The sequence below is a fragment of the Phoca vitulina genome, unplaced genomic scaffold (genome assembly GCF_004348235.1).
Source record: "Phoca vitulina isolate PV1807 unplaced genomic scaffold, GSC_HSeal_1.0 scaffold34, whole genome shotgun sequence".
NCBI lineage: Eukaryota > Metazoa > Chordata > Mammalia > Carnivora > Phocidae > Phoca > Phoca vitulina.
This window is the reverse complement of record NW_022589737.1, coordinates 568,134-593,958: the sequence shown is the minus strand read 5'-3', so window position 1 is coordinate 593,958 and position 25,825 is coordinate 568,134. Positions and strand designations below refer to the sequence as shown.

Below are 25,825 nucleotides of genomic sequence, written 5' to 3'. Positions count from 1 at the left end.
CAACTATATCAAGGGGCCACTTGAGGTCAGCAATCAGCACTTGATTGAAAGGCAAACCAGTCAGCCTGATTGGTGTATTTCTCCAACCACCAGCCGTTGCATGGTGCAAGGTGCATAGGCAGACAGTTGGATTTAAACAGGATTGTGATTTGGACAACGAGTGCTACAAAGACAGAAAGGAACAAGTGAATGAAAGGGGAAAGTCCTCATTTAAAGGGCTGAAGTGGGAAGCTATGGACAGCCAAGGTTGAGTAAGAGCAAGAAAGTATAAAGAAGGGTCAGAGAAGAAACTGAGGACATAGGGAGTTTTTCTTACCACTGATCACAAACACCAGAGGACACAGGAGTTTGAAGGGGTGGGTAACGGAATCAGAAAAGAGAATTTACAGAGTCCCAGGGTTATTAAATTCAATTGCATTTAAGATGTCCTTGTATTCCCGGGCTTCCCATGGGGAGTGACTTAAACAGGGAAACGGGCATGATGAGGTTAGTCCTGATAGTCCCGAATCAGATAGAGATGGCAAGGCTGTCACTGTTGTGTTGGGTCAGGGCTTGGGGTGGGAGAGCTTCCTTTGCAGCTATCTTTTATTAAGTGCACTTCATCATTATCTTATCTATGCTTCAGACTTTCCTAAGAGGTAGGCATGTGTCCCCATTTGGGAAAAAATTGACACAGTCCACCTTCAGTGTTACAGTGTCCCATAGGTGCTACAGTAGTGGGAGAGAGGGGAAATTGTCGCATTACTTCTTCCAACATTCCTTTTTAAAATAACTGGGTCTTTCACTGATATGAGGAATTCTTAATCTCAGGAAACAAACTGGGGGTTGCTGGAGTGGGGGAGGGGGGGGGAGGGACGGGGTGGCTGGGTGATAGACACTGGGGAGGGTATGTGCTCTGGTAAGCGCTGTGAATTGTGCAAGACTGTTGAATCACAGATCTGTACCTCTGAAACAAATAATGCAATATATGTTAAGAAAAAAAAAAAGAAGGTAGCAGGAGGGGAAGAATGAAGGGGGGGAAATCGGAGGGGGAGATGAACCATGAGAGACGATGGACTCTGAAAAACAAACTGAGGGTTCTAGTGGGGAGGGGGGTGGGAGAATGGGTTAGCCTGGTGATGGGTATTGAGGAGGGCACGTTCTGCATGGAGCACTGGGTGTTATGCACAAACAATGAATCATGGAACACTACATCTAAAACTAATGAAGTAATGTATGGGGATTAACATAACAATAAAAAATTAAAAAAAAATGGAGACAAAAAAAATAACTGGGTCTTTAAAAGCAGAATCAGACCTGTAAACACAAAGAACAGACTGATTGTTGTCAGAGGGGAGGAGAGGCGAAAGGATGGGCAAAATAAGGGAAAGGGAGTGGGAGATACGGGCTTCCAGGTATGGAATGAGTAAGTCATGGGAGAAAAAGGCACAGCATAAGGAATATAATCAATCGTATTGTAACAATATTGTATGGCAACAGATGGCAGCTATACTTGTGGTGAGAGGAGCATAATGTTTAAGCTTGTGGAATCACTCCATTGTGCATCTGAAACCAATGTGACATTGTGTGTCAACCACACTCAAATAAAAAAATTAATTAAAAAATAATAAAGATAAAATAACTGAATTTTGTTTTCTCAAATATCACAAAACCATCATTTCTTTGTGAGAAAACAAAGATCAACAACAAAATGAAAACCAGAATTAGATATAACCAGTATTAAAACCTGTCGTGTATTATTTCCACCCTTTTAAAAATTAATAAATTGCAATGGAAGCCTATTTTTCAATAAATTATTAAGAGACATTTTTCTTAGATATAGGGATATATTCCAAGAGATATCATTTTCAAGGACTGTAAGACTGATTATCATAAAGATGTCAGTTTTTCTCATAGTGGCCAATAGATTCAGCGCAATACCAATCAAAATACCCACAGCTTTTTCTGTAGAACTTGACAAGCTAATTCTAAAATATATATGGAAATATTAAGGATCAAGAATAGCAAGTCACTCTTGAAAAAGGAGGAGGAGGAAGGACTTTCTCTACTTGACATAAGACTTATTATAAAGCCAGTATGACTCATTATTGTGCTGCAAGGAACACAGAAAAATAGACAAATAGACCAATGTAACTAAAGAGCCCAGAAACAGACCCAAGCACATATGGACACTTGCTTTATGTCAAAGATAGCATTGCAAGAGAAGGAGGGAAAGGATGGTCTTTTCAGAAAATGGAGTTGGAATAATTGGGTATCCACATGGAAAGAAGGAAGACAAGAAGGGAAGGAGAGAGGGAGGAAGGCATATACTCTTGCACATATGGGCTGGGAGACATGTACAAGAATGTTTGTAGCAGCATTATTCATAATATCCTAAATTAGAGACAGCCCAAAAATTCAACAGTAGGGTGGGTAAATAAAATGTGACATAGTCATAAAATAAGAGTATTTTACAGCAACAAAAATGAATAAACTGTAGCCTCATATGGAATGGATGAATCTTAATTAAAAACATAATATTGAATGAAAGAAGGAGATACAGAATACATGTGATTTCACTTACCAAAAAAAATTAAAACCAGGGAAAACTTTTAGCAATGCATGATACAGTGATAAAACTATAAAGAAAGACAAATCAGTATAGTGGTTATCTTTATAAGAGAGATAGGGGTTAACATTGGCAGGGATTATGGGGCAGAGCTTCTAGAGTGCTTCTATTTCTCTGACCTGGGTGGTGGCTATGTAGTATTTGCTGTCTAATAAGCCATATGATAGTTGTACATGTATGTTTCACGTACTCCTCTATATTCATGTTATATTTCACAAGAAAAAAGTTGTAAAAAACCAAATTCACCTTGGCTACTGTGTAAGCAGGAAAGTATGCAAGTAGGAAGTCCAGTTGTCCAGTAAAGACACGATGAAGGCTTGGACTAGAGTCGAGAAGTAGTCAGATTTAGGAAATATTTCAGAGGTGGAGGTAACAGGACTTGATGTGGAACGTGAAGGGAAAAAAAAAAGCTGAAGCAACAAACACATCAACAGTCCTAAAACACAGCAAGAGAGTGTACAACAGAATTAACGAAGCTTTGGAAACAGAACACATTAAAGTGAAGCGCTAAATTGTAGGAGTGGGTCTTAGACCCACTGGAGATCCAGCTGGTTAGGAGACGCTTCATAGAAAAGTTGGGAATACAAGCCCTGAACACAGAAGGATATGCACAGTCTCTTCAACAAATGGTGCTGGGAAAACTGGACAGCCACATGCAAAAGAAGGAAACTGGACCACTTTTTTTCACAGTACACAAAAATAAACTCAAAATGGATGAAGAACCTAAATGTGAGACCTGAAACCATAAAACTCCTGGTATAGAACACAGGCAGTAATCTCTTTGACATCAGCCATAACAACATTTTTCTAGACACATCTCCTAAGGCAAGGGAAACAAAAGCAAAAATAAACTACTGGGACTACATCAAAATAAAAAGCTTTTGCACAGAGAAGGAAACCATTAACAAAATAAAAAGGCAACCTAACCAGTGGGAGAAGATATTTGCAAATGATATATCCGATAAAGAGTTAATCTCCAGACTATATAAAGAACTTATACAACTCAACACTAAAAAAACCCAAATAACCCCATTAAAAAATAGGCAGAGGAGGGGTCCCTGGGTGGCTCAGTCAGTTGAGCCTCTGACTCCTGATTTCAGCTCAGGTCATGATCTCAGGGTCATGATCTCAGGGCTCCGTGTTCAGCAGGGAGTCTGCGTGGGATTCTCTCTCTCCCTCTCCTTTTGCCCCTGCCCCTGCTCTTGCGTTCACTCACTCTCTCAAATTAAATAAATTTTTTAAATTGGGCAGATAATCTCAACAGACATTTCTCCAAAGAAGACATACAGATGGCCAACAGACACATGAAAAGGATGCTTAACATCACCCATCAGAAGGAAAATGGAAATCAAACCCACAATGAGATATCACCTTACACCTGTCTGAGTGGCTAGAATAAGAAAAACAAGAAATAAATGTTGGTGAGGATGTGGAGAAAAAGGAACCCTCATACACTATTGGTGGAACATAAATTGGTACAACCACCACTGTGAAAAACAGTATGGAGTTTCCCCAAAAGATTAAAAATAGAAATACCATATAATCCAGTAATTCTACAATAGGATATTTACCCAAAGAAAAATGAAAACACTAATTTGAAAAGATATATACACCCTTATGTTTATTGAAGCGTTATTTACAATAGCCAAGATATGGAAGCAACCTGAGTGTCCATCGACAGATGAATGGATAAAGAAGAGGTGGTATATATACACAATGGATATTACTCAGCAAAAAAAAAGATGAGATCTTGCCCTTTGTGACAACATGGATGGACCTAGACAGTATTATGCTAAGTAAAATAAGTCAGACAGAGAAAGACAAATGGCATATGATTTCATGTATATGAGGAATCCAAAAAAAAAAAAAAAAAGCAAACAAACAAACAAAAAGCAGAAACAGACTTGTAAATACAGAAAATGAAGTGATGGTTGCCAGAGGGGAGGGAGGTAGGGAAATGGGCAAAACAGGTGAAGGGGAGTGGAAGATACAGGCTTCCAGTTATGGGATGAATAAGTCATGGGAATAAAAGATACAGCATGGGGAAGATAATCAATGAAAAAAAAAGAAAGAAAAGCTGAGAAACAAATCCTGGGCACAGATTGTGGAAGAAGTGGAAAAGGGGAAGGATACAATTAAAGGGAGGAGCTGACAGTTTATAGGTCGATTACCGTGTATCGTTTTGTATTCATTTGCACATTATTTTGAGACGTTGCATACATTATCTCTCAAATAGGTTTTTATCTACTTATGCTATCAACTGAATCCACAATAAAAGGTACAGTACATGACTTCAAACGCATTCCATACATTCTGATTGAACTATGAAGCCTTGAGCAAGCCCGTCACACAGCGCCTGGAATCCAGGATCAGCCATGGTAAGCCAACGTGACAAGCACATGATCCAGGTTGCATATATAGCAATGTCTCCACAGTGTAGTACATATTAATAGCTTTTATGTTATTGAATTAATTTTAACCTCAGGATGTTACTGGAAATTTTATTTTTGATACTTTTTCTCATTGGATAGACTGATGAGTGTGGGAATAAAGGGGGGGGTATAGAGAAATAATGTCTAGAAACAGAAGTTTGTGGGAAGGGAGACTTCCCAGTCAACCCACTTTATCTAGGAAGGCTTCCTGCATGAGTCAGAGTTGATTTGAGAATCATCCAGAATTAACAATAGAAGGAGGGAGGATCTTTTTCAGGCTTGTGGGAAAATGAGAGCAGGATAAGCAGTGATTTTAAAACTCTTCGGAGTCTCTGATCTAGGCGTGATTCTCCTTTTCATAAACATTAAATACCTTATGACATTAAAAAACTTACTGTTGGGCTGAATGAGAGTGAATTTTGCTTTGACAGGTGTTTGAGATGTCACCAGAGCCCTTAAAAGAACTGACAATGAAGACACTGAAAACTAGTGATGGTGAGAAAGCGACAAAGGGAAGATTCTCTATTAACTAAAGTACAGTAGTCCTCCTTATCCACAGGGGATTGTTCCAAGACCTCCCGTGGGTGCCTGAAAGTGCACACAGTCCCCAACTCTACATGTACTATGCTCTTTCCTATGCATACATAGCTATGATAAAGTTTAATTTATAAATTAGGCATGGTTAGAGATTAATGACAATAATAATGGACCAATTATAACAATGTGTTGTAATAAAAGTTATGTGAATCTCGTTCCTCTCTCTCAAAATATCTGATTGTACTGTCCTCACCGTTCTTGCGATGATGTGAGATGATAAACTGCCTACATGATGAGATGATGAGAGGTGAATGACAGAGGCATGGTGAGGCAGCCTTAGGCTACTATTGACCTTCTGACCATAGATCAGGAGGATGATTTGCTTTCCTGACTGCCTTTGGCACTGGTAATTGAAACCCTGAAAGTGAAACCGCACAGAAGAGGGGACTACTGCGTAGCCAAAGTGAGGTAATAGCTCATACACTGTTTACTATGAACCAGGCACCATTCTAAGGGCTTTACCTGTATTAACTCATCTACTCACAACAATGCTGTGAGGTCATCCTCATTTTATAAACAAAGAAACCCAGGTACTGAGAGATTGCTTAAGTAAATTGGCTGAGGTTGCAGAACTGGAATTTGAAGCCAGGCATTGACTCTAGAATCCATACTCTTTTTTTTTTTTTTTTTAAGATTTTATTTATTTATTTGAGAGAGAGAGAGAGAGCACGAGAGGCAGGGAGGGGCACAGGGGGAAGGAGAAGCAGACTCCCCGCTGAGCAGGAAGCCAGATGTGGGGCGCCATCCCAGGACTCCATCCAGGACTCTGGGGCCATGACCTGAGTCAAAGGCAGCCACTTAACCGCCTGAGCCATCCGGGCACCTCTAGAATCCATACTCTTAACCATGGTGCTTGACTATATCTTTTTCTTAGAAAAAGAAGAAAGGTAGCATAAATTCTGGAACGTCTTTATGATACCTCATACTGGTAACTTAAAACTATGGTGGCATTGAAATGTGAAATACACAGTTATCTCCTTTACTTCATCCCCATTGCTTATTCCCTTTGGCCTCCTAGCCATATCACTCTCTCTCGAGTGATTCTGAGTTTAAATGTAGGTGACCTCAGCTCTATTTTAAAAAAAAACAACTTAATGTATATTTGATTTTTAAAAAAATATCGCATGGCTTATTCATATTTGAAAAAAGATCCGCTGAGGCTTTTTAAGTTAAGGATCCAAGATAAACAATTAGATTTTTGGCTTTGAAGAGTATTGAAATACCTTTCAGCTATGTATTGGATTTGCAGCACTTTGAGGAGTATTCAGGAACGGTTAATACACTAATTACTAGAGGTCACAAGAGTTGCCATAATTGACAGTCTTTTCAATCTCCTTACACTCCAGAGTGTGAAATACAGTAGGAAAGTAGGGAAATGATGCAACTTCCAAATTAGGAGGATGGGGAATGGTATTGGAAAGTAACTTTCCTGCCGGGCTCCAGGGTTCCTAACGTATTTAAGCTACAAACTACAAACGCGATAAAGACATCTAATTTTTCTACAAATCGTCACAGCTACCCGGGCAAACTGGAAAATAGATCTTAACTGAGTCAGAGTTGCTGTTCTTCAAATAATGCGCATGGGTTTCTTGAAAAGCCACCGAGTACCAACTCTAACGCCGGTCCAAAACTGCTTTTTTAAAGCCTCCCCCAGAAATGCACCCCTTCAGCCTTGCTGCTTCCTGGATATACCCTCCGCAGGTTTCCCCAGTCTCCGCCCTGGACGTCAGCCTCTGCACCCCGAGGCCAGCTTGGAGGGAGGAGAGGCAGAGCGGAGGGAGAGAGGAGAGCCAGCGAGCGAAATGGTCAAGTCCTCCTTAACTCCGGGCCCCCTCGCGGGCCTCACCCCTCCTCCCGGGGGCTGAGATTGGAGAGGAAGTGGGAAGGCTCCAATCTGCTCCTCACGCCAGCGCCCTCATGCCCCCACCCTTCTCGTCAGCTCGGGGCTTCGGCGCGCCTCACCCCCGCCCCTCGCCCCGGGAGAGGAGCGGGCGGCGCGGTAGGGCTCGCGGAGAGAAGCCGGGGGGAGCGGACAGCCTCCGCTCGGGAGCAGGAGCCCGAAGCCGCCCGCCCACAGCCGAGCCAGGCCCGAGGGCAGCCCCGGAGAGCGCGGCGGCCGGATGCGCGGGCGCGTCACTTCCGGGCGGTGCAGCGGCGGCCGCTTGGAAGATGGCTGCGCCCTGTGGCTCGGAGCTGCCCGCCAACTCGCCGCTAAAAATCCCGAAGATGGAGGTGCTCTCCCCGGCTTCTCCTGGTGGCCTGAGCGACGGAAATCCATCGCTGTCCGACCCTTCCACGCCTCGGGGTGCCTCCCCGCTCGGGCCGGGCAGTGCGGCGGGCTCAGGGGCAGCGGCGTCCGGGGGTCTCGGGCTGGGGCTGGGGGGCCGCAGCGCCGCCTCGTCCTCGGTCTCCTTCTCCCCTGGTGGCGGCGGTGGCGGGGCTGCGGCAGCCGCCGCCGCCGCCTGCCGGGGCATGTCGTGGACGCCGGCCGAGACGAACGCGCTCATCGCAGTGTGGGGCAACGAGCGGCTGGTGGAAGCGCGGTACCAGCAGCTGGAGGGAGCCGGCACGGTGTTCGGCAGCAAGGCCCCTGGGCCAGCCATGTACGAGCGCGTGTCCCGGGCCCTGGCCGAGCTGGGCTACGAGCGGACCCCGTCCCAGTGCCGGGAGCGCATCAAGGTAACCGGCCGCCCGGCCTGGGGCAGCGAACCAGAGGCAGAGAGAAGGCGGGGAAGCGGGCCTCGGGGGCGGGGGCCGGTCTGAGCGCAGGGCTCCCCTCCGGGGCCCGGTGGGTGATTCGCATCTCCTCCGCCTTTTTCTTCTCTCCCTGGGAAGGGGGCTTTTTTCCAGATGGCCGCCAGCCCGTAGGTTTCCTGAGTTTGAAGTTGGGCGTGCCTGCCGCCGCCCCTCTTTCTTGCCAATTGAGGATGTTCCTGCGCTCTGAAGTTGGTAGTTTCTCATTGTGCGCTGTGCGGCAGTCCCCGTGTCGCTGGCGCCTCTCGCCCCCACCGCCGGGGCCCCTCGCTTTGTTCCAGGCTGAGGGGCTCCCAGGCAGAGGCTTACCAGCCGGGGCGGCTTTGAGGAAGGGTAGAAGAGGGGGGCCGGTGAGCCCCCAGTTTAGGAATTTTCAAATGAGTGGCAGTGCAGAGCCATGCAAAAAGCGCCTTTGGACGACTGGCCTTTGTGTCGGTCGCCTTGCTTCTAACTTGAGCTTCGAAGGACGAGTAAGCCTTGAGATGCTTTGGAGAATTGGAAAGGCTTGATTGCAGTCAGCTAGTGTATTGTTATCGTGGAGTTAGGGGCGCAATTAAAGTTAGCCTGGCTGAGAGTTGGTGTGGAATTTGTGGAGTGTCGATGCCTCCAGAGTTAGATTGGCTTGAGGCCCTGCTATGTTTCTGACTAAGCTCCTTCATGAAAGCCAGTTTTTCCCTGCTTAATTAGGTATTGTGCCGGATGTGGTGATAAGTAAAGCTCTCAGTGTGCATCTGGCTCTCGTTGTGTATCTGAATGTTTAACTACAGAGGATTAATTTGGGCTAGAAATTTTTATCACCAGCCAGGTTATCTTTTCGCTGTTTCTATTGACTTTTAATCTAGGCTTTCAGGTTTGTATTATGGGCAGCTAGGGAGTTGTAAGCTAGTTCCCTCATCATAGTGTCTGCTAAAAGATTCTGTTAGGATTCTTCCTCCCAGTTTTCAATGAACTACTTCTTGCTAAAAGTCATAGTTATGTGTGTACTTCTTTTCTGATAGGGTTGACACTTTTTCCAGAGCTCTTTGGGGGTAAAAACCCAGTGAAAACAATCGCAATCACACTAAAGTCAGAGATTGCTCCAGAGTTGGGGAGATCTTGGCTCATGTAGTGTTCATCCTGGGGCAATGTTGCTTAGAAAATTTGGGTCAGAAACTGAGATATTTCAAACTTATTAACTATTGTTCAAGGAATTTGGCACCCATTTCTCATTTACAAAATTGAATTGGTGTACTTGATAACATGTACCTTTAGGTCTTCTTATGCTCCCTCTTTCCCCCCCCCCCCCCCCCCCCCAGCCTAACAAGGTGTCATTAAAATAATCGTTTATAGACAGGACTAAAGTAGTACCTAATAGTAGCCACTGTTTCCTGAATCTCATTCATTTTTCTATTAAAGAATAGAGTTACAAATTCGATTTCAAGGTCATCAAGGTTAAATTTCTGGGCGAGTTTTTGCACTGTGCTGGTTAGCATCCACCCATCAACTTTTCTTGACTTGGAAGTGTACTTAGGCATTTGCAGCTGTTTTAGCTTGATCGATTTTTGTCCGTAGAAATTTCCCAATCAAACGGAAAAAGTGTTGTGCTATCAAAACCTCACTGACTATAAATCTCTCCATAAAATTGTTTCTCAATAACCAGGAAATACCTTGTTGGGTTACATCTTTGTCTGGTTATGAGAAGCATAACCTAAAGCAAGGAAAGGAGATTGAGCTTCTCTGAAGAATTTTTAAAAGAGGATCAGTTTACCTGTTTTCAAATAGGTAAGACCAAATTGACCTCAAGCTCTTAGAATATTTTGAAAATATGTTGATGATAATGGATTCCTAATCAACAGTTGTAGTTGACAAGGAGGACAGATAACTGTGTGTGTTTTTTCTCTACTTGTTAAGTGATTTCTTTTTTTTTTTTTTTTAAAGATTTTATTTATTTATTTGAGAGAGAGAGAATGAGAGAGAGCACATGAGAGGGGGGAGGGTCAGAGGGAGAAGCAGACTCCCTGCCGAGCAGGGAGCCCGATGCGGGACTCGATCCAGGGACTGCAGGATCATGACCTGAGCCGAAGGCAGTCGCCCAACCAACTGAGCCACCCAGGCGCCCCTCTACTTGTTAAGTGATTTCAACCAAGGAACCAGATTGCTTCATTAAGAATGTTGGCCTTTCCTGCCAGAATTATAAGCTCCATAAGGCAAGTTCTGGTTTCTCTTATTCACTACTCTATCTCCAGTGCTTAGCACATTATAGACACTGGATACATATTTATTAAATTTACCAAGTAAAGTCTAGAAGGAGAATTTTGGGACGTATAGAAATCTAGATCAGTGTTACTTAAACTTTAATCCAAAGACATAGACTTTTGAAACCCCGTTTGAAAAATTTTGCATTGAAAACTAAGCTCTGTCCCTCCAGAAGACTTACCATGAATGTAATCTTAAGCATAGAAGCAAATGTTGTCACTGAAATCATAACCTTACACAGTTATGAGGTGGATGTCCAAGTAATCCAGAATATATTTATGAAAATAAAAACACAACCTTAAAAATATCGTCAGAGAATCTCAAATCCCTGAAAACAAATCTTTAGATCCCAGTTTCAGAAATGCTTGTTTAGAATGAATAATTCAGAAATTTCTTCTTTTACTTTATTGTCTTGATGAGTACTGCAAAAAGAAATTCAACAATCTTTTTTGCTTTAGATTTTATAAAATAGAAAAGAAGTAGTGCAGGAAGATATGGACCATGAGGAACTTCTTAAACAGACTAATTAATGTGCTCACTTAAATGTGAACTCATGTCAGAGGCTCACAGGGAAGGAACATCATGTGTGTCAATTAAATTTCTGGCTGAATGTATTTGGAATATTTATTAAAACTCAATTATGAAAACTCCGTAAATAATGTCTTCTAAGTTTGAAAGGAGGGAAGAGATATACAGTAACTTCGGTTTTTCCATGAAACTTTCCTTTAATCCTAGTTTCAGCATGTTGATGTAGCAGCCTTCCATCTCATCATAAGAAGGCATCAGAAAGCTGAGTGCTAGCCCAGCCTCTTCCCTGGCCATCTTCCTGAATAAACTGAAAGCACATCGCTTCCCTTTTCTGGACTGTGTTTTAGATTTCCTGTCTATTAAAATTGTAAATTTTGAAATTAATAACTCTTGGATTTTGCTACCAGAGTACTATTTTTGAATACTATCCAAGTAAATATGTATATTTCTAAGTGCACAGGATTTTAGCTTAAAGTCACATAGAAACACTTGTTTATTGCTGTAAAGGTTTTCATTTTGAAGTCTGACATGTCCTGTTACTGGTATTTGTTCAGTCATTTGGATGAAATGGATGTGTTTGAGACTGCCTTACTCCACAGATGGTTTGGTTCTGAAGTTTTGTTGTTGTTTTTTTTGTTTGTTTGTTTGCCAGAAGAAAATTTGTCCACTAACAATTCCAGCCTAATTTTGGAGTCAGATAAACACATAATAAGGTGGTTTTCTGTCCGGTCATTGCATGATTTTTCTCTTCTATAGTCCTTTTCTCCCCATCTCCATCCACCAAGTACTTGAGTGCTTACTGTGTGCAGGGCTGTATGCTAGATGTTAGGATAAATAAAAGAATTGTAATATACAGTCCAAGAGCTTACAGTGCACTTGAAGTCTGTATACACACATCCAAGAGTTAAAAAGCTCTACAACACAAGGGATGGTATGTGGTGCAGTATTTGATTAAGTGTCATATGACTAAAGCAGACAATAAATGTGATGACTTCAAAGGAGGGAGAGATCTCATCACAGTCCATACTGTAGTATTTGAAAGATCTATCTAGACTTGGCATTCATGAAAGCATTCACTTCGGAGCCAGATGCTGTATTCACACTTCAGTCAGTTAATCTGATGCACTGCAAAACTAATTCTCAAGTCCCATGTTTTTGGGTGTTCTCCAAAAATTTGCCTCTTGAGAGTTGGCTTTATGTCTTTGAAACAGATGTGTACTTCTAGCTCTGCCTCGAGATGAAAAGCAAGGTGATTGTATGACCTAAAAAGCTTGTCTTTGCTGGATCAGTACGGGTTGCTCATCAGACAAATTTAAAACTGGTTGGGAGTCTTCTGCCTAGCAAACAAAATGATCAGTTTTTTAGGGAGATTTCTTAGATTTATTCATCAATCATTAGGACATAATCATTCATAATCTTTAGGACAAATTTCGTACTTTAACAGACAAATGACACGTAGTACATTTGGTCTTTCATTTTAGCTCTCAAGCCTTGTCATTATTTGTTTGCAAGAACCAATAGGGTAAAGATGACACGGAGCCAGAAGATACCTTTGTCCCTGTATAAGCGTTTTAATAGACTTCACCAATTTCTGAGGACTTTCCTCTGGGGTTTGCAGCCAAGACGGTCCCTCTGTACTATCATTGGAAGATTTCCAAGAAATACGGTATACCAAATAGTTTGTAAGAAGGATTTAGTCAGATTTGTTTGCTTCCATTTTTGACATATTCCTCTTCTGTTGTTCCCATGCCACTGTCACCCAGAAGCTTGTGTGTTCCAGAATGCTTGTCTGCTTGTGAATCTGAAACAGGCTTGATGTGTATCTTAAGAGAATAGACCATCTCAGACTACTGACCATACACTTATAGTCTTTCAGTTTAGGAGGTAAAGGTCTAACAAGCACATGTTAAAACTTTGGATGAATAGGCTTCCTAGTTTATTTCTTGACATTTTGGGAAATCTAGTGAAGAGTGGAGTGAAATTACTATGAATCCTTCATTAAGAGGATATGTTAAAGGAAAAAAGAATTTAGAAAGCACATAGTACAAACAGTGCTGTTTAGTAAAACTTTCTGTGATGATGGAAATGTGCTGTATCTAACGCAGTTCAGTGTGATAGCCACCGGTCACGTGTGGCTGTTGAGACGTTGGAATGTGGTTAGTGTGCCTGAGGAACTGAATTTTAAATTATGTTTTGTTTTAATTTAATTTTTAAAAAATATTTTATTTATTTTAGAGATAGAGTGAGCGGGGGAGGAAGAGAGGGAGAGGGACAAGCAGGCTCCACACAGAGCACAGAGCTTGACACGGGGCTCGATCTCACACCCTGAGATCATGACCTGAGCCAAAATCAAGAGTCGGATGCTTAACCGACTGAGCCACCCAGGCGCCCCTTTAATTTTTTTAATTTTAAACTATAAATGCCACATGTGGTTAGGGGCTACCATATTGAACAGTGTAGGTAAAAAGTTGTTATTTGGAGTACTAAAGAAGTCTGTTTTATGAAACAGTTCTCTGAGCTACATACTCAAACTTTTAGGGGAAGCTCAAAGTTCCTTTTTCTTGTCCCCCCTGTCACTTTACTTCTGAGGAGGAGGAACCTTGATAGAAGTCAAGAAAAATGGTCCACTGTACTAGGGAGGAAGAGCTTTTAGTGCAAGGAATAAAGTGTTATAACCTCAGTTGGCTGGGGCAAAGAGTGTCCTATTCTTGGTTCTCTAGGACGATGCCATCGATAGAACTTTCTGTGATATGAGTGTCTTATTGTCTGCACTGTCCATCAGTCACTGTGCAGTAGCCACTAGCCATAGCTGGTTATAGAATACTTGAAATGTGGCTAGTGTGACTGTGAAACTGAATTTTTAATTTTATTTAATTTTAATTAATTTAAATAGTCATGTATATCTAGCCAATGGCTATTGTATTGGCCAGAACAGCTTTGGAATAATGGTATTTGAAGTTTTTCATTTATGTACTCCCAAAAGAGTCTTTGTACTCTCTTGAACATTTTAAAGCTGACATTAAAATTTTTTCATTATATATGAAAGTTTACAGGAAGTTAATAGGATATAGGAAATAGTAAATCTAGTATGAGATGAATAAGATGTGAGGATTGGCTGTAAATTTACTCAGTAATGTACTCTGAATCAGAAAAATCCACACAAAACTCATTTCTGTAGATTTTATCAAATGCATCTTGAAAATGTTGGTCATCAGACAATATTCCACTTACATTTAAAAGAAACAATATCACTAGCCTATTTTGCTTTGGTTATTCTAAATTAAGGGGCCAAGCTTTCCACCTAAGAAATAATGGACCAGACTGGGAATGCCAGGAATCCCTAAGGTTTTAAGGTGCCTTGATTAATCATTAAAGGAAGAGTAGGGATACCCCAGTGGGAGGCCACTGCGTTAGAACTCTGACCATCTTTCTGATATCTTTCTTGGCAGATATAGTGGGGCTGGGCCCTTGGATTCCACTGCCCTTAGGAAACGGGAGAAACATGTGGAGCTTAACTCTTGGCTAAAGTGCAAGAATCTGTGGGAAGATTTGGAGATCTTGCCCATCCCTTTCATCAGACTCAACTGACAGATTGATCACAGGGTTTCTCCAAATACTTAAGTGTGAAATAGGCACTTGATTTTTTTTTTATTATTCACCCACAAATATTTGAGTACCTTGCATGGTAGACCTTAGACATGCAGCAGGGTACCATCTACCATCAAGTGTCCACCTTCCAGTGAAGGAGTCAGACTACTAAAGCACCAGTTACGGTATTGTGAGTAAGGTCTGTGTTGCATGTTGACGTTAAGTTCGTGGTGCTTCGGGCGCACACAGGAAAGGCATGTCATCATAGACTTTCAGGAGGTGGGTCTTGAAGGTAAAGTGGGACCAAACTGAGCGGAAGAAAGTAGAGAGAGATGAGCGGTTGGGGTAAAAGGCCAGAAAACACAGAACCTAGAACAGTGCAAACCGCAAATACAGCAAAATATATTTTATTCAAGAATCCTAAACTGGAAACATCTAAATGCTGTAGTTGTTCCAAAAAATTTATAAGTGATAAGTTGCTTACAAAGTCATGCATTTCAATTGAAGAACAATTTGTTATAGTGCATGGCATTTGGTGAAGGTAGGACTTAGAATCTACAAATGACTAGTTGGTGGTGTCCTTAAGAACCAAGAAAAAGGTGGAGCAGGTAGTTTTGGAATAACAGTAGAGTGCGCATACCAATTCTAGACAGTTTTATGGTTTTTTTTTTTTTTTTTTTTTAGTTTATTTGACAGAGACAGCGAGAGAGGGAACACAAACAGGGAGAATGGGAGAGGGAGAAGCAGACTTCCCGCTGAGCAGGGAGCCCGATGCGGGGCTTGATCCCAGGACTCTGGGATCATGACCTGAGCTGAAGGCAGACACATAACGACTGAGCCACCCAGGCATCCCTACGTTTTGATAAATAACCTTTTTATAGTGTTGGACTGTAGTTGTGCACATATCTATTATATATCTCATTCTTATTTACTGGAAAGAAAAACCAAAGCAGTGCATCTTTTGAACATACAATAGGAAGACATATATTTTACCCTGTGGCCTAATATTCCCATGATATATATGTGTAACTGAAACACTTTCACAAAATTATGATTATAGCTAAGACTTACATAACATTTGTCACATGCCATGCACTGTTGGAAGTGTTTCACAAATATTCATTTACTTAATCCACAAAATGATATTCTCCTTAACTATGTGTAGTACACTCTGGTATGTTCTGTTCTATGTGAGCACAGGTCATTTAGCTCCAAAACCACTAGGCCATATGTCCTCTTGAGTATCATAAGTATACAGTATCTGAAAGCACCCAACACATTGCCTGTCTGGTAGGCTCTCTTTCTCCGGTCCCCTCCCTACATCCTCCTCCTCCTCCTCCACCAACTCTGCCCCAGGACTTTGCAGCATTGCCTCCCCTTTTCACCCCCGTCCCTCTGGTGCCGCTCATCTTTCCCTCCCCCAGCCACAGCCTCAAGCTCCCTCACCTAAAGCTGGTGCAAAGAAAACCTGGGTGGATGGGGGTGCCCGCTCCCACTGGTACTGGGCAGCTGGCTTACTCCTTGGGGACTGGCAGCTCAGGGTCACGTTGGTCCCCACACGGGGCACGCCCAGGAGACGGCAGGATGGAGGAGCTGGAGGAACTGGAGCAGGGAGACAGGTTAAAAACTCAACCCCAAGGGACCAACAGATCCCTCCCACCCACCCCCAAACACACGCCCCCCTCCCTTCTATCGCTCTGTCTGCCCTCCTCCAACCTTTATGCTCAGCCATTTGGGAGAGAGAGCTGCCTGGCCTCCACTGGGGCTGGGGAAGATGTTGCCAAGTGTGCGCTTCTCACTTACCCAGCACCCTGAGCTCTAGAGTTCTGCTGCTGTGGCTCCTTTTGATGCCTTGGTGGTCTTGCACATTCACAGAGCAGCGGTAGGACCCAGAGTCTTTCTCCCGGAGGCCCTGCAGCCGCAGGGACACATTCTGGGAGGGCATGGAGTAGACCAGGGATACCCCCGGTTTGCTTGACGTGACCCCGCTGATGTACGCCAACACCTGGTGTGGGACACGATGCCTCCCCGTTATTACATGTGTGCCCTGTGCCCACAGGCTCGGCTAATCCCCCCCCCCCAGACTGGCAGTCTTCAAGCCTTCCTCCCCTGTACTCACCCCCTCTAACCTGTCCCAGCTCCCCATTCACCCCCTGTCTCCCTAGGCTCCCTCTCACTGCCCCTGGGTCCTCTTCCCCACAACAGTTCTTGATCCCCTGTGCTCTGTCTCTTCATCTTCCACTTGGGGCGTTTAGAAAGGTGGTCACAACCTACTAAAATTGATTTCCCAACCCAACCCACTAATGGGCCATAACCTGCAGTTAGATAAAAGAAGATTAGAAGATACTGAGGTGAGATCAAGGTATTTTCAGTCATTGTGCTCTTTCAGATTTAAGGTATCAGAACTTCAGAAACATCATAATTTGGAACAGGTCACGTCCCAGATATTCTGGTGAAATGTTTTGTACTGTGTAGTTCTAGAGAGCTGGAGCCTAGGGTTGGTGGGAACAGAGTGGAAGGAGGTGGGAAGTGATAAGAAATGAGACTGGAGACATAAACAAGAAGTGAGATAATGTACTAAGGAGTTTCGACTTTACCCTAATCATCAAAGAGCAGTAAGCTGGGGAATGGACATAGTTAGCCTTAGGGTTTGGACTGGCTGTGATGTGGAGAATGAGTTGGGAAGGGTGAGACCGGAAGCACAGAGATCATTTAGAGGCTTTTTGCAGTAAGTTGACGAGAAGTACAATAAAACAGTGGTTATGAAAACAGAGAAGATTGTAGATTTCAGATACACCCAAATCAGCGAGGCTGTTCGGGGAATCTGAAAATTCTAATCTCTAGGGTTTGATAGATCTTAACCTGGCACACAACTTCTACCAGCTTGCACAGGATTGTTTGTTGTAGTCCTCAGCACCACAGTGCTTCATAACCTAAGTTTTTAGAGTTGGTTCTAGAACCCAATGAGATCCAACTAAAACACCATTTCAGCACAGCCCTGTCTATGTTACCTCGAGGATATATTCTAGACTCTTGGATTCTGATCTCCCTGAGCTTTGGAAGTGATTATCCTGCCTTCTTTCCGCCCCGCCTCTTTTTTCTAACATTACCAGAGGGCAAAAAAACTAAAAGTCACATCTCCAGTTTCAGATGTTAATTGTCATACAGGCCCTCTGAAGTATGCTCATATCAGGTAGAATAGTGGGTTTTTTTCCCTTTTCAAAGGTTAAATCTATCTAATATTTTAAAAAGGTTTAAAAATGGGAGGAAAAATGTCTTGAGTTTCAAAAACAAGGACCAGTACCATAAAGCTTTAGATTTTAAACAGTTGATTGTTAGGATTGCTGTGATTATTAGGTACTCCTTAATCTTATTTCTGTTGTGGGGTTCATGCAGTGTGGTCGTCTGCCTGCTATTGACCGTAGCAAAAACTTCATTCAGTGTTCAGAATGAATGCTTAACGAATCTGTGCCTCGTATGCATATGTTACAAATTATCTGGAGTTTGTAATCTATGCGGAGTCTTCCCCCCTACTGTTCTAAATCACTGGAAAATGCGTATTGGAAAAAGGCATGTATTTAAATCTGTTTTAATTCTTACCTCTTGTAGCTGAGACAGTCCTTGAGAGCCAATGGAAATACTTTTTTTTTTTCTTGGCACTAATCAAGCGAGTGTTATCTTGTCACTTAGTGGGATGTATTGTTATTCCTTAGTAAAATACAAACCTGTGTTTATTCTCAGACATTTTAGGAATAACAGCCATTATTTTATTTTTATATATGTGTTCTTGGCTGTAGTCAAAAATTACATATTTTGAGCTACCAAGTAATACTTCATTCAATACAAATTGAAACAACAGAATGGAAGTTATTTACTTAGATATGTTTCCTAGTTGCATTTTCTCAGCCTGTGTAAGACATATCTTGTTGTAATAGCCTGAATTTTTGAAACTCACAATATTGTTTCTCTAATATCTACCTTCAGATTTCTTCATTTATTCGAATAAGTCAATTATGTTTGTAATTGATATTAATAAAACCAGAATAAAGTTCATATCTATCAAAAACTGCTTTTATTATTATTATTTTAAATTTACAGATACTTTCTCTAAAATGGAAGGAGCTGGTTTATGATTTAGAAAGAAGATGTGATAGGTCAAAAAGAACCTCAACCTTATATTTGATTTCTCTCTCTTTTTTTTTTAATAAAGATTTTTATTTATTTATTTGACAGAGAGAGACACAGCGAGAGAGGGAACACAAGCAGGGGGAGTGGGAGAGGGAGAAGCAGGCTTCCCGCAGAGCGGGGAGCCTGATGCGGGGCTTGATCCCAGGATCCTGGGATCATGACCTGAGCCGAAGGCAGACGCTTAACGACTGAGCCACCCAGGCGCCCCTATTTGATTTCTCAATTGCCATATAAAATCTTAAGGAATTTTTATTCATTCATTCATTCATTCATTCATTTAGCAAAAAATCTACTGAGCTGCTTCTGCATGCCAGGCATTGATTTAGGTGCTGGAAATATATCAGCAAACAAAATCAAAGGAAACCCCTGCCTTCAAAGAGCTTACATTCTGGTAGAAACCAATGTGATATTTAAAATAATGCAATTCAAAACAATTAGCACAATAGAAAGAAGACCACTCAAACATGATATTACTAGATATCAGCCTTATTGACCTTATAATATTTGAGCTCTTTTTTTTCTTTTTTTTAAGTAGGCTCCATGCCCAGCATGGGGCTTGAACTCACTGAGATCTAGAGTCGCTTTTGCTCTGCTGACTGAGCCAGCCAGGCGCCTTGGAATGTTTGAGCTCTTACTTTTCATTGTATGTTAGTCATAAAGGTTCAGTTTGCCTTTTCTTTATTAAGAACGAGTTACATGATTTTATATTAGACCTTTTTATTGTGATATGTCCAGTTGTCACTGAGGTTTGCCCCATGAAGCAGCGAAGTACAACATTGTTCCTATTCATTCAGTCATTAGATAATGCACACCCCTGTTCAGTCTCCCGCATAACCAGGTAATGTCCCTTCTCTCTTTTGCAAATTAGGAGACATGGTTAATAGTTGGACTTTGAGGGATCAGAGTTGTGCTTGTTTTTGAACAGTATAAAAGAATATTTTTCCTTAAATAAGTAATATAAACCACATTACAAAATTAAGAAAAATCAGTGGAAATACTTTAACTTCATGGTAGCATAATTACATATCTATGAAATGTTATTTTTCAAAAAGTGGTGAATCTGATTTAAAAAAAAAAAAGATTTATTTATTTGAGAGAGCGGGGGAAGGGGCAGAGGGAGAGAATATCCAAGCAGATCCTCACTGAGCCCAGAGCCTGAAGCCTGAAGCCTGAAGCAGGGTGCGATCTCACAAGCCATGAGATCAGGACCTGTGCCAAATCCAGGAGTCGGATGCTTAACTGACTAAGCCACCCAGGTGCTCCATGATTTTAATTCCAGTAAATTTTCATGCACCAAAAAAGAATGAGAGATGCACATGCTTTTTGTTCCATTGAACTCCAAGAAAATATATGGGTCATTCATACTTATTATTTGATTCATGCTGTTCTGTCTGCCTGCTTCTCGTAAGCAGGTTGCCCGATGAGTAAGGCCTATTCCTGTAGTTAGGATTCCTTTTCTCCCCTTTTCTTTATATGTCAGTGTTAGTCACCATATTCTTGCCAAGACTACACACCTTTGAAAATAGTTAAATGATTGGCTTTTATCTATAAAGAGGAAAGACTAACAAAAAGTTAAAGAAGCTCTGCTAGTATAGCCAGGTGTTTCTGAAAACTTGAATAATCTAAAGCATGTTTATGCAACAATGTTACATAATACGTAACAAACCTAAATCTAGGTATAACACAGATCTCACATGTTATCAAAAAAAATTACTTTAAAATACTTCTACATACCAATAAAACTAAAAATCAGAAAATGAAGCTGGCATTCCTTTAACATTGGATGATGTGGTTTAGCTGAAACTTACTTGCTTTCCAGATTCTGATGCTGACTTTTTGATAAAACTTTGGGGCTACCTTTTCCTGCTTGAACTAACCTTTATTTACAAGTGGTCTCCATGTGGTGTGACTATCATTTTTGTTATAATGGCAACATTTATTCAATACAAGCTGTTAGGCAGACACTGCTTTAAGTGCTCTGTTTGTATTTTTTCATTGAACACTCACAACACATCTATGATGGAGGTACTGTTATTAGCCCCACCTAACAGATGGAGAAATTGAGGCACAGTGAGATTACTTCATCTAATGTCACAAAGCTAGCAGGTGGTGAAGTTAGACTGAGCAGTCTGTCGCCATGCTCTTAGCCACTTGTTTATATTAACCTCTTTATGAATCATCAGCCCACATTTAAAAAATGTTGACAATTGAAGTGTTTGGCAACAATGTGATCATAAACAATCAAATGCAATAGCAAAGACACATAGCAACACACAGATGGATGTTATTATGCTCATACATGTTACTTAAGGTAGAAGGAAAACACAAGTTTTAAAAATTCTTGCAGGTAATTCATGGTGTCCTAAGATTATAAGCACAGTGAAAAACATTCGATTTGGAAGTCCCAAGGAAGAGTTTACAACAGGTATTGAAACATAAATGAGGCTTTTGTTGTCAAAGACTCAGTTCACTCACATCTTTATATAAATGATGGTATTTATTGAACTACCAACTCCTCTTAAAGGAAGTAAGTTTGAACTGCAGAAGGAATTTACAAAGTAGAATTACTTTTTGGCAGTAAAAGCAGGTAAGGATGTGGTTTACCAAAAGGAGGCCATGGAGTGTCCATTACCTAAGCCTGCCATCATTCACCTAACGTGTAAATGGTTTAGGTACTCTTCTTAGAGATGATGAGGATGAGATGGGCTGCTTGTAATATATAATGTAAATGTGCCAAAGAAAGTGTAGACGCATATAAAGAAAGCTAAAAATAGAATTCAAAAATAAGAAATCAGCGAGTGTAGGGAGTAACCCAGGTAAATATGGTTACTTGCGCTAAATATTAAAACGAGCTCTATATAAACTTCCTGGCAACTATGGCAAAAAGGTAAATACACTGATTTTCTATACTTTTCAATGTCCACTGAAGAGAGGAATACCAGGTCCTAGTTTTGAAACCTAAATTTACGTTAAAGAGGCTCTGATAGTGACGTTGGATAAGCTCTTACCTTTCCCTTAGTTCTCTATTCAATTAAGTAGGGATGTATCACATAGCTTTCATATACATGTGATACACTACCCAGACCCCTCCTCCAGGAGTGAGACACCAGTCAGCTAGTCAGTCTACCTCCCTCCACCCCCACCCCCAGGCTGCCTGGAGCAATGATTGGCCAAGGCTTCCAGGTGACTTCCTGGAAGGAAGTTCCTTTTGCCCAAGGGAGCTGTCTCTCCCAAGGTTAGGCTCCCTCCCCAGGGGCAGCCTGAATCCAGTGGCTGGATTACAAGGTACAGCCTCCTTGCCCCAGTTAGGACAACTCTGAAGGTTTATCCCAGTTCCCACACCTCACTTTGGGTTAGCTGAGGCCTCTGTTGCAACTTCTTTGTCTGCCCAACCCTGTTCTGGTCAGTCTCTCACGGGTGTTCTCAAGAGCCCTCCTCAGTAAGCCTGCTGCACTGACTTCTCAGACTGTTTCCTGGGACCCCTCTCTTTTAGCATTAAAGTAAACATTAGGAATAATAAGTATAAACTGCTTAGCCCAAATCTCGGCGTACAGTAGGCACTGAGAAAAATGGTAGTTACGGTTTTTACCTTCATTGCATGGAACATTGAGCCACATATGGAAAATGTTTGATTTTTGTAGACTGCATTTTTCATATGGCTATTGCTTTTAGCAATCCTCATAAAGGTAAGAGTAAATATAAAAATGCTACCAAATGAGCTATAAAAAGGGTTATGATTGCCTGAATTTCTTTCTAACAACTTCCTAAATAACTTCAGGTTGCCCAAGGACAAATGCATAAACTTAAAACATGCTTATTTTCAGGTCTTTCATAGAAAAGGTATTTGTCAGCGTATGAATATGTGTTCTTTTCATGCATTTATGATCTGTAGTTTACACCATGGAAATGCAAAAAAAAAACCAAAAACCCACTTTTTGAAGTACAGTTGACCCTTGAACAACATGGGGGTTAGGGACACCAACCCCCTGTGCAGTCAAAAGTCTGGGTATAACTTTTGACTCCCCAAAAACTTAACTACTAATAACCTGTTGACCAGAAGACTTGCTGATAATATGAGCAGTTGATTGACATATTTTGTATGTTATATGTATTATGTATTGTATTCTTACAATATTCTTACTGTATTCTTACAATAAAATAAGCTAGAGAAAAATATTAACACAATCATAAGAGAAAATAACTTTACAGTAATGTATTTGTCAAAAAAAAATTCATGTGTAAGTGGACCCTTGTAGTTCAAATCCGTGTTGCTCAAGGGTCAACTTTAATTCAGTATTTACCCTTTTTAAAACAATTGTCTGAATCTTGTCCCAGATTCAGTCAAGACTAACCAGATACCATGATGGAGGATTTCTAATAACCTTACTTTTTAGATGATTTTGTCTGGATGTCACAATCAAATATGCAAAGTTTACTAAGGGAAAGAATTTGTATTATAGATTATCTTTGCATAATAGATGGTAGTTTTTAGTAAGAAAATAACTACAAAACTTTCATGGTTCACATAAAAGGAATAAGGTGGCTTACTGTTTTGGCGGGGGAACTGCTCTGCACCATTTTCCTTTTAAACATTGGTCTCGTTACTAGCAGAAAGTACCCTGTGTTTGGGAAGCAGTACAACGTTGTAATGATAAAACTGTGTGAGGTGTTTTTGTAATGTGTGTGTGCATGTATGTGTATGCGTGTGTAGTTCTTAATTATGGACCAATTAGTGCGCAGTGCAGGATGTTTGTGTGGGAGACCTTTACGGATGAATGATTCTCCCCTGCTGCCATCCTTGAAATATTTTAGATAACTCTCTTGAATATGTTTTTTTTAGTTCTCACATATTAATAAAAGTTAACATTTTAAATATCATTTGAATACCACTTTGAGGTGGTGCCCCAGGGTGTGAAGTACTGAGAAAAAGATTTAACAGAGATGCTAATACAGCAACTTCAGAAGTGATGGAGGAGGTCAGGTGAAAATAACCTAATCCAGGTTAATTCTTTACCAAACAACTGATCTTTCCCCCCATTTAGATGGAGAGGAAGTTCTAGACAAAGAGTGGTATATGACTGTCTTTGATGACTATAACTATCTGTTGCTGCTTATGTCTGAAATAGTTAAGTAGTTCAGTAAGCCCTAATTTTTTGACCTGTCTTGTTCTAAATAGAGCAGCACTTGAGGATTTCATGCCTAGGATTCTTGTATCCCAAAGAAGCCCTTAAGCATGACTACACTTACTAGGTAATGCTTGTATGGTGTTGCTGCCGATAGGAGATATTGTATAAGCACCCATATGATTTACCTACAGCATAGGGTTAAAAATTTATGGTCCTATGAATATAGTTCCTTGGGCAATGGAAAATGTTTGTTTTCGACAATTGGTATTGTCCTTCTTGAGGGCTTTTCTTCTTCATAATCTGAATGGACAAGACCCTCACCTGCTAGCATGGAGGAACCTAGAAAACTTAGAGGAGCTGATGCTCACTGAGGATCAAAGTCTCCTGAATTATTTGTTCCACATAAGAATCTCCCTCATGAAGACAGTACTGACCAGTTATAGACACAAAAGTGAGTCGTTCGTAGCCAGATTTGGAATGTGGTGCAAGCTGAAAAAATGCAATCCTGGACAGTTCCCCACAGAGACTGGGGCTCCAGAGAGGTAAGATCTCTTGGTTTCTGGTGGTCATACTCCTGTTTGCCCTATTAGAATCCAGGAAACAATTGAGTCTTTTTTCCCTTTTCTACTCTACTTTATATCCTTGAATATTTTATTTATTTAATTTGTAAGGCATAAGAAATAATCAAATTTGGACAGAGCGACAGAGCTCTCCCCCACCCAAAGAAAAGTATAACAACAAGAATGGTAGATATTTGTTAAAATAGCCCTTGCCCTCTGCACCTATTCCCTTGGTTACAAAGGGAATTTGCTTTGCTAATTACAGCTGTATCTATGTTTCAGACCCTTTTCTGCTCCTGCTTTTTTCAAGTAGGAGCCTTACCTACCTTGGATTTATTGATTCTATAAATATAATACACCACTGTGGTTATACAGTGAGTTTCCTAATTTTCTCCGCTAAGAAAAAAAATTGATCTTCTTGCGAGTGATTTACAATGTTAAAATCACCTTAATTCATTTACTTAATAAATATATATTGAACCCTTATGTGATAGGCACTATTCTGGGCTCAGGGAAACCATGAACTAGGCAGACATAATTCCTACCTCCCAGAGTTTATGATCTAAGGAATAGTTCTCTTAGGGAACATTCACATGTGAGTGGCATTTGGTACCTTTTCTTTTTTTTTCTTTTTTGCCAAATCCCTTTCAAAGGAATACTTATTTGTCTTGGGTCCTTGTCTCCTCTTGTTAAGTGAGGAAGGTGGACTACATGATCTCTGAGGTTCTTTTCCATTCAAAACATCCATAATATTTTGGAAGCTGGAACCTGGTTTGCTCTTAGAGCCTTGGGCAGCTCCACCCACCCGCTGCCAATCAGTTTATTATATAATGTCTTACAAAAGAGATTATCTGGCAAGGATAGTGATATAGACAGGTGATGAATAGTGTCAAGTGCTCAAAAGAGTTAAGGACAAAGTTTGAGGGTCATTCTTCTTAGTAATTAAGACACTGCTCACCATGATATGAATGATTTCAACAGAATAATAGATCAGACTTAGTCCCTTAGTCCGTTGCGTAAGGACTAACTAGTGTAGACACTGCCTATTTCTTTGAGACCCTTTGGTCTTTAGGCAGTATTAAAATGGGAGGATGCTAAAGCTTAGCCATTGTGACTACTAAGGAAAGTAGTCAAGACTTCCTTTCCTATACTTGTTTCTAGATGTGTGAATGTCCCTGTTGTAAGTTGTCACCTTAGGTAATTTATCTA

The 25,825-nt window shown here is 41.1% G+C and overlaps 1 protein-coding gene across 4 annotated transcripts in view; it reads left to right on the top strand.

Annotated features, from left to right (window-relative positions):
* Positions 1 to 7,409: 7,409 nt before the first annotated feature.
* The window catches only part of MSANTD2 (Myb/SANT DNA binding domain containing 2), a 32,765-nt gene continuing 14,349 nt past the window's right edge, over positions 7,410 to 25,825 (top strand). For all 4 annotated transcript variants that reach the window (XM_032426267.1, XM_032426266.1, XM_032426265.1 and 1 more), the window contains exon 1: positions 7,410 to 8,316. In XM_032426267.1, coding sequence (XP_032282158.1) covers positions 7,555 to 8,316 — 762 coding nt within the window. In that variant the 5' untranslated portion in view covers positions 7,410 to 7,554. The remainder of the gene's footprint in view (positions 8,317 to 25,825) is intronic.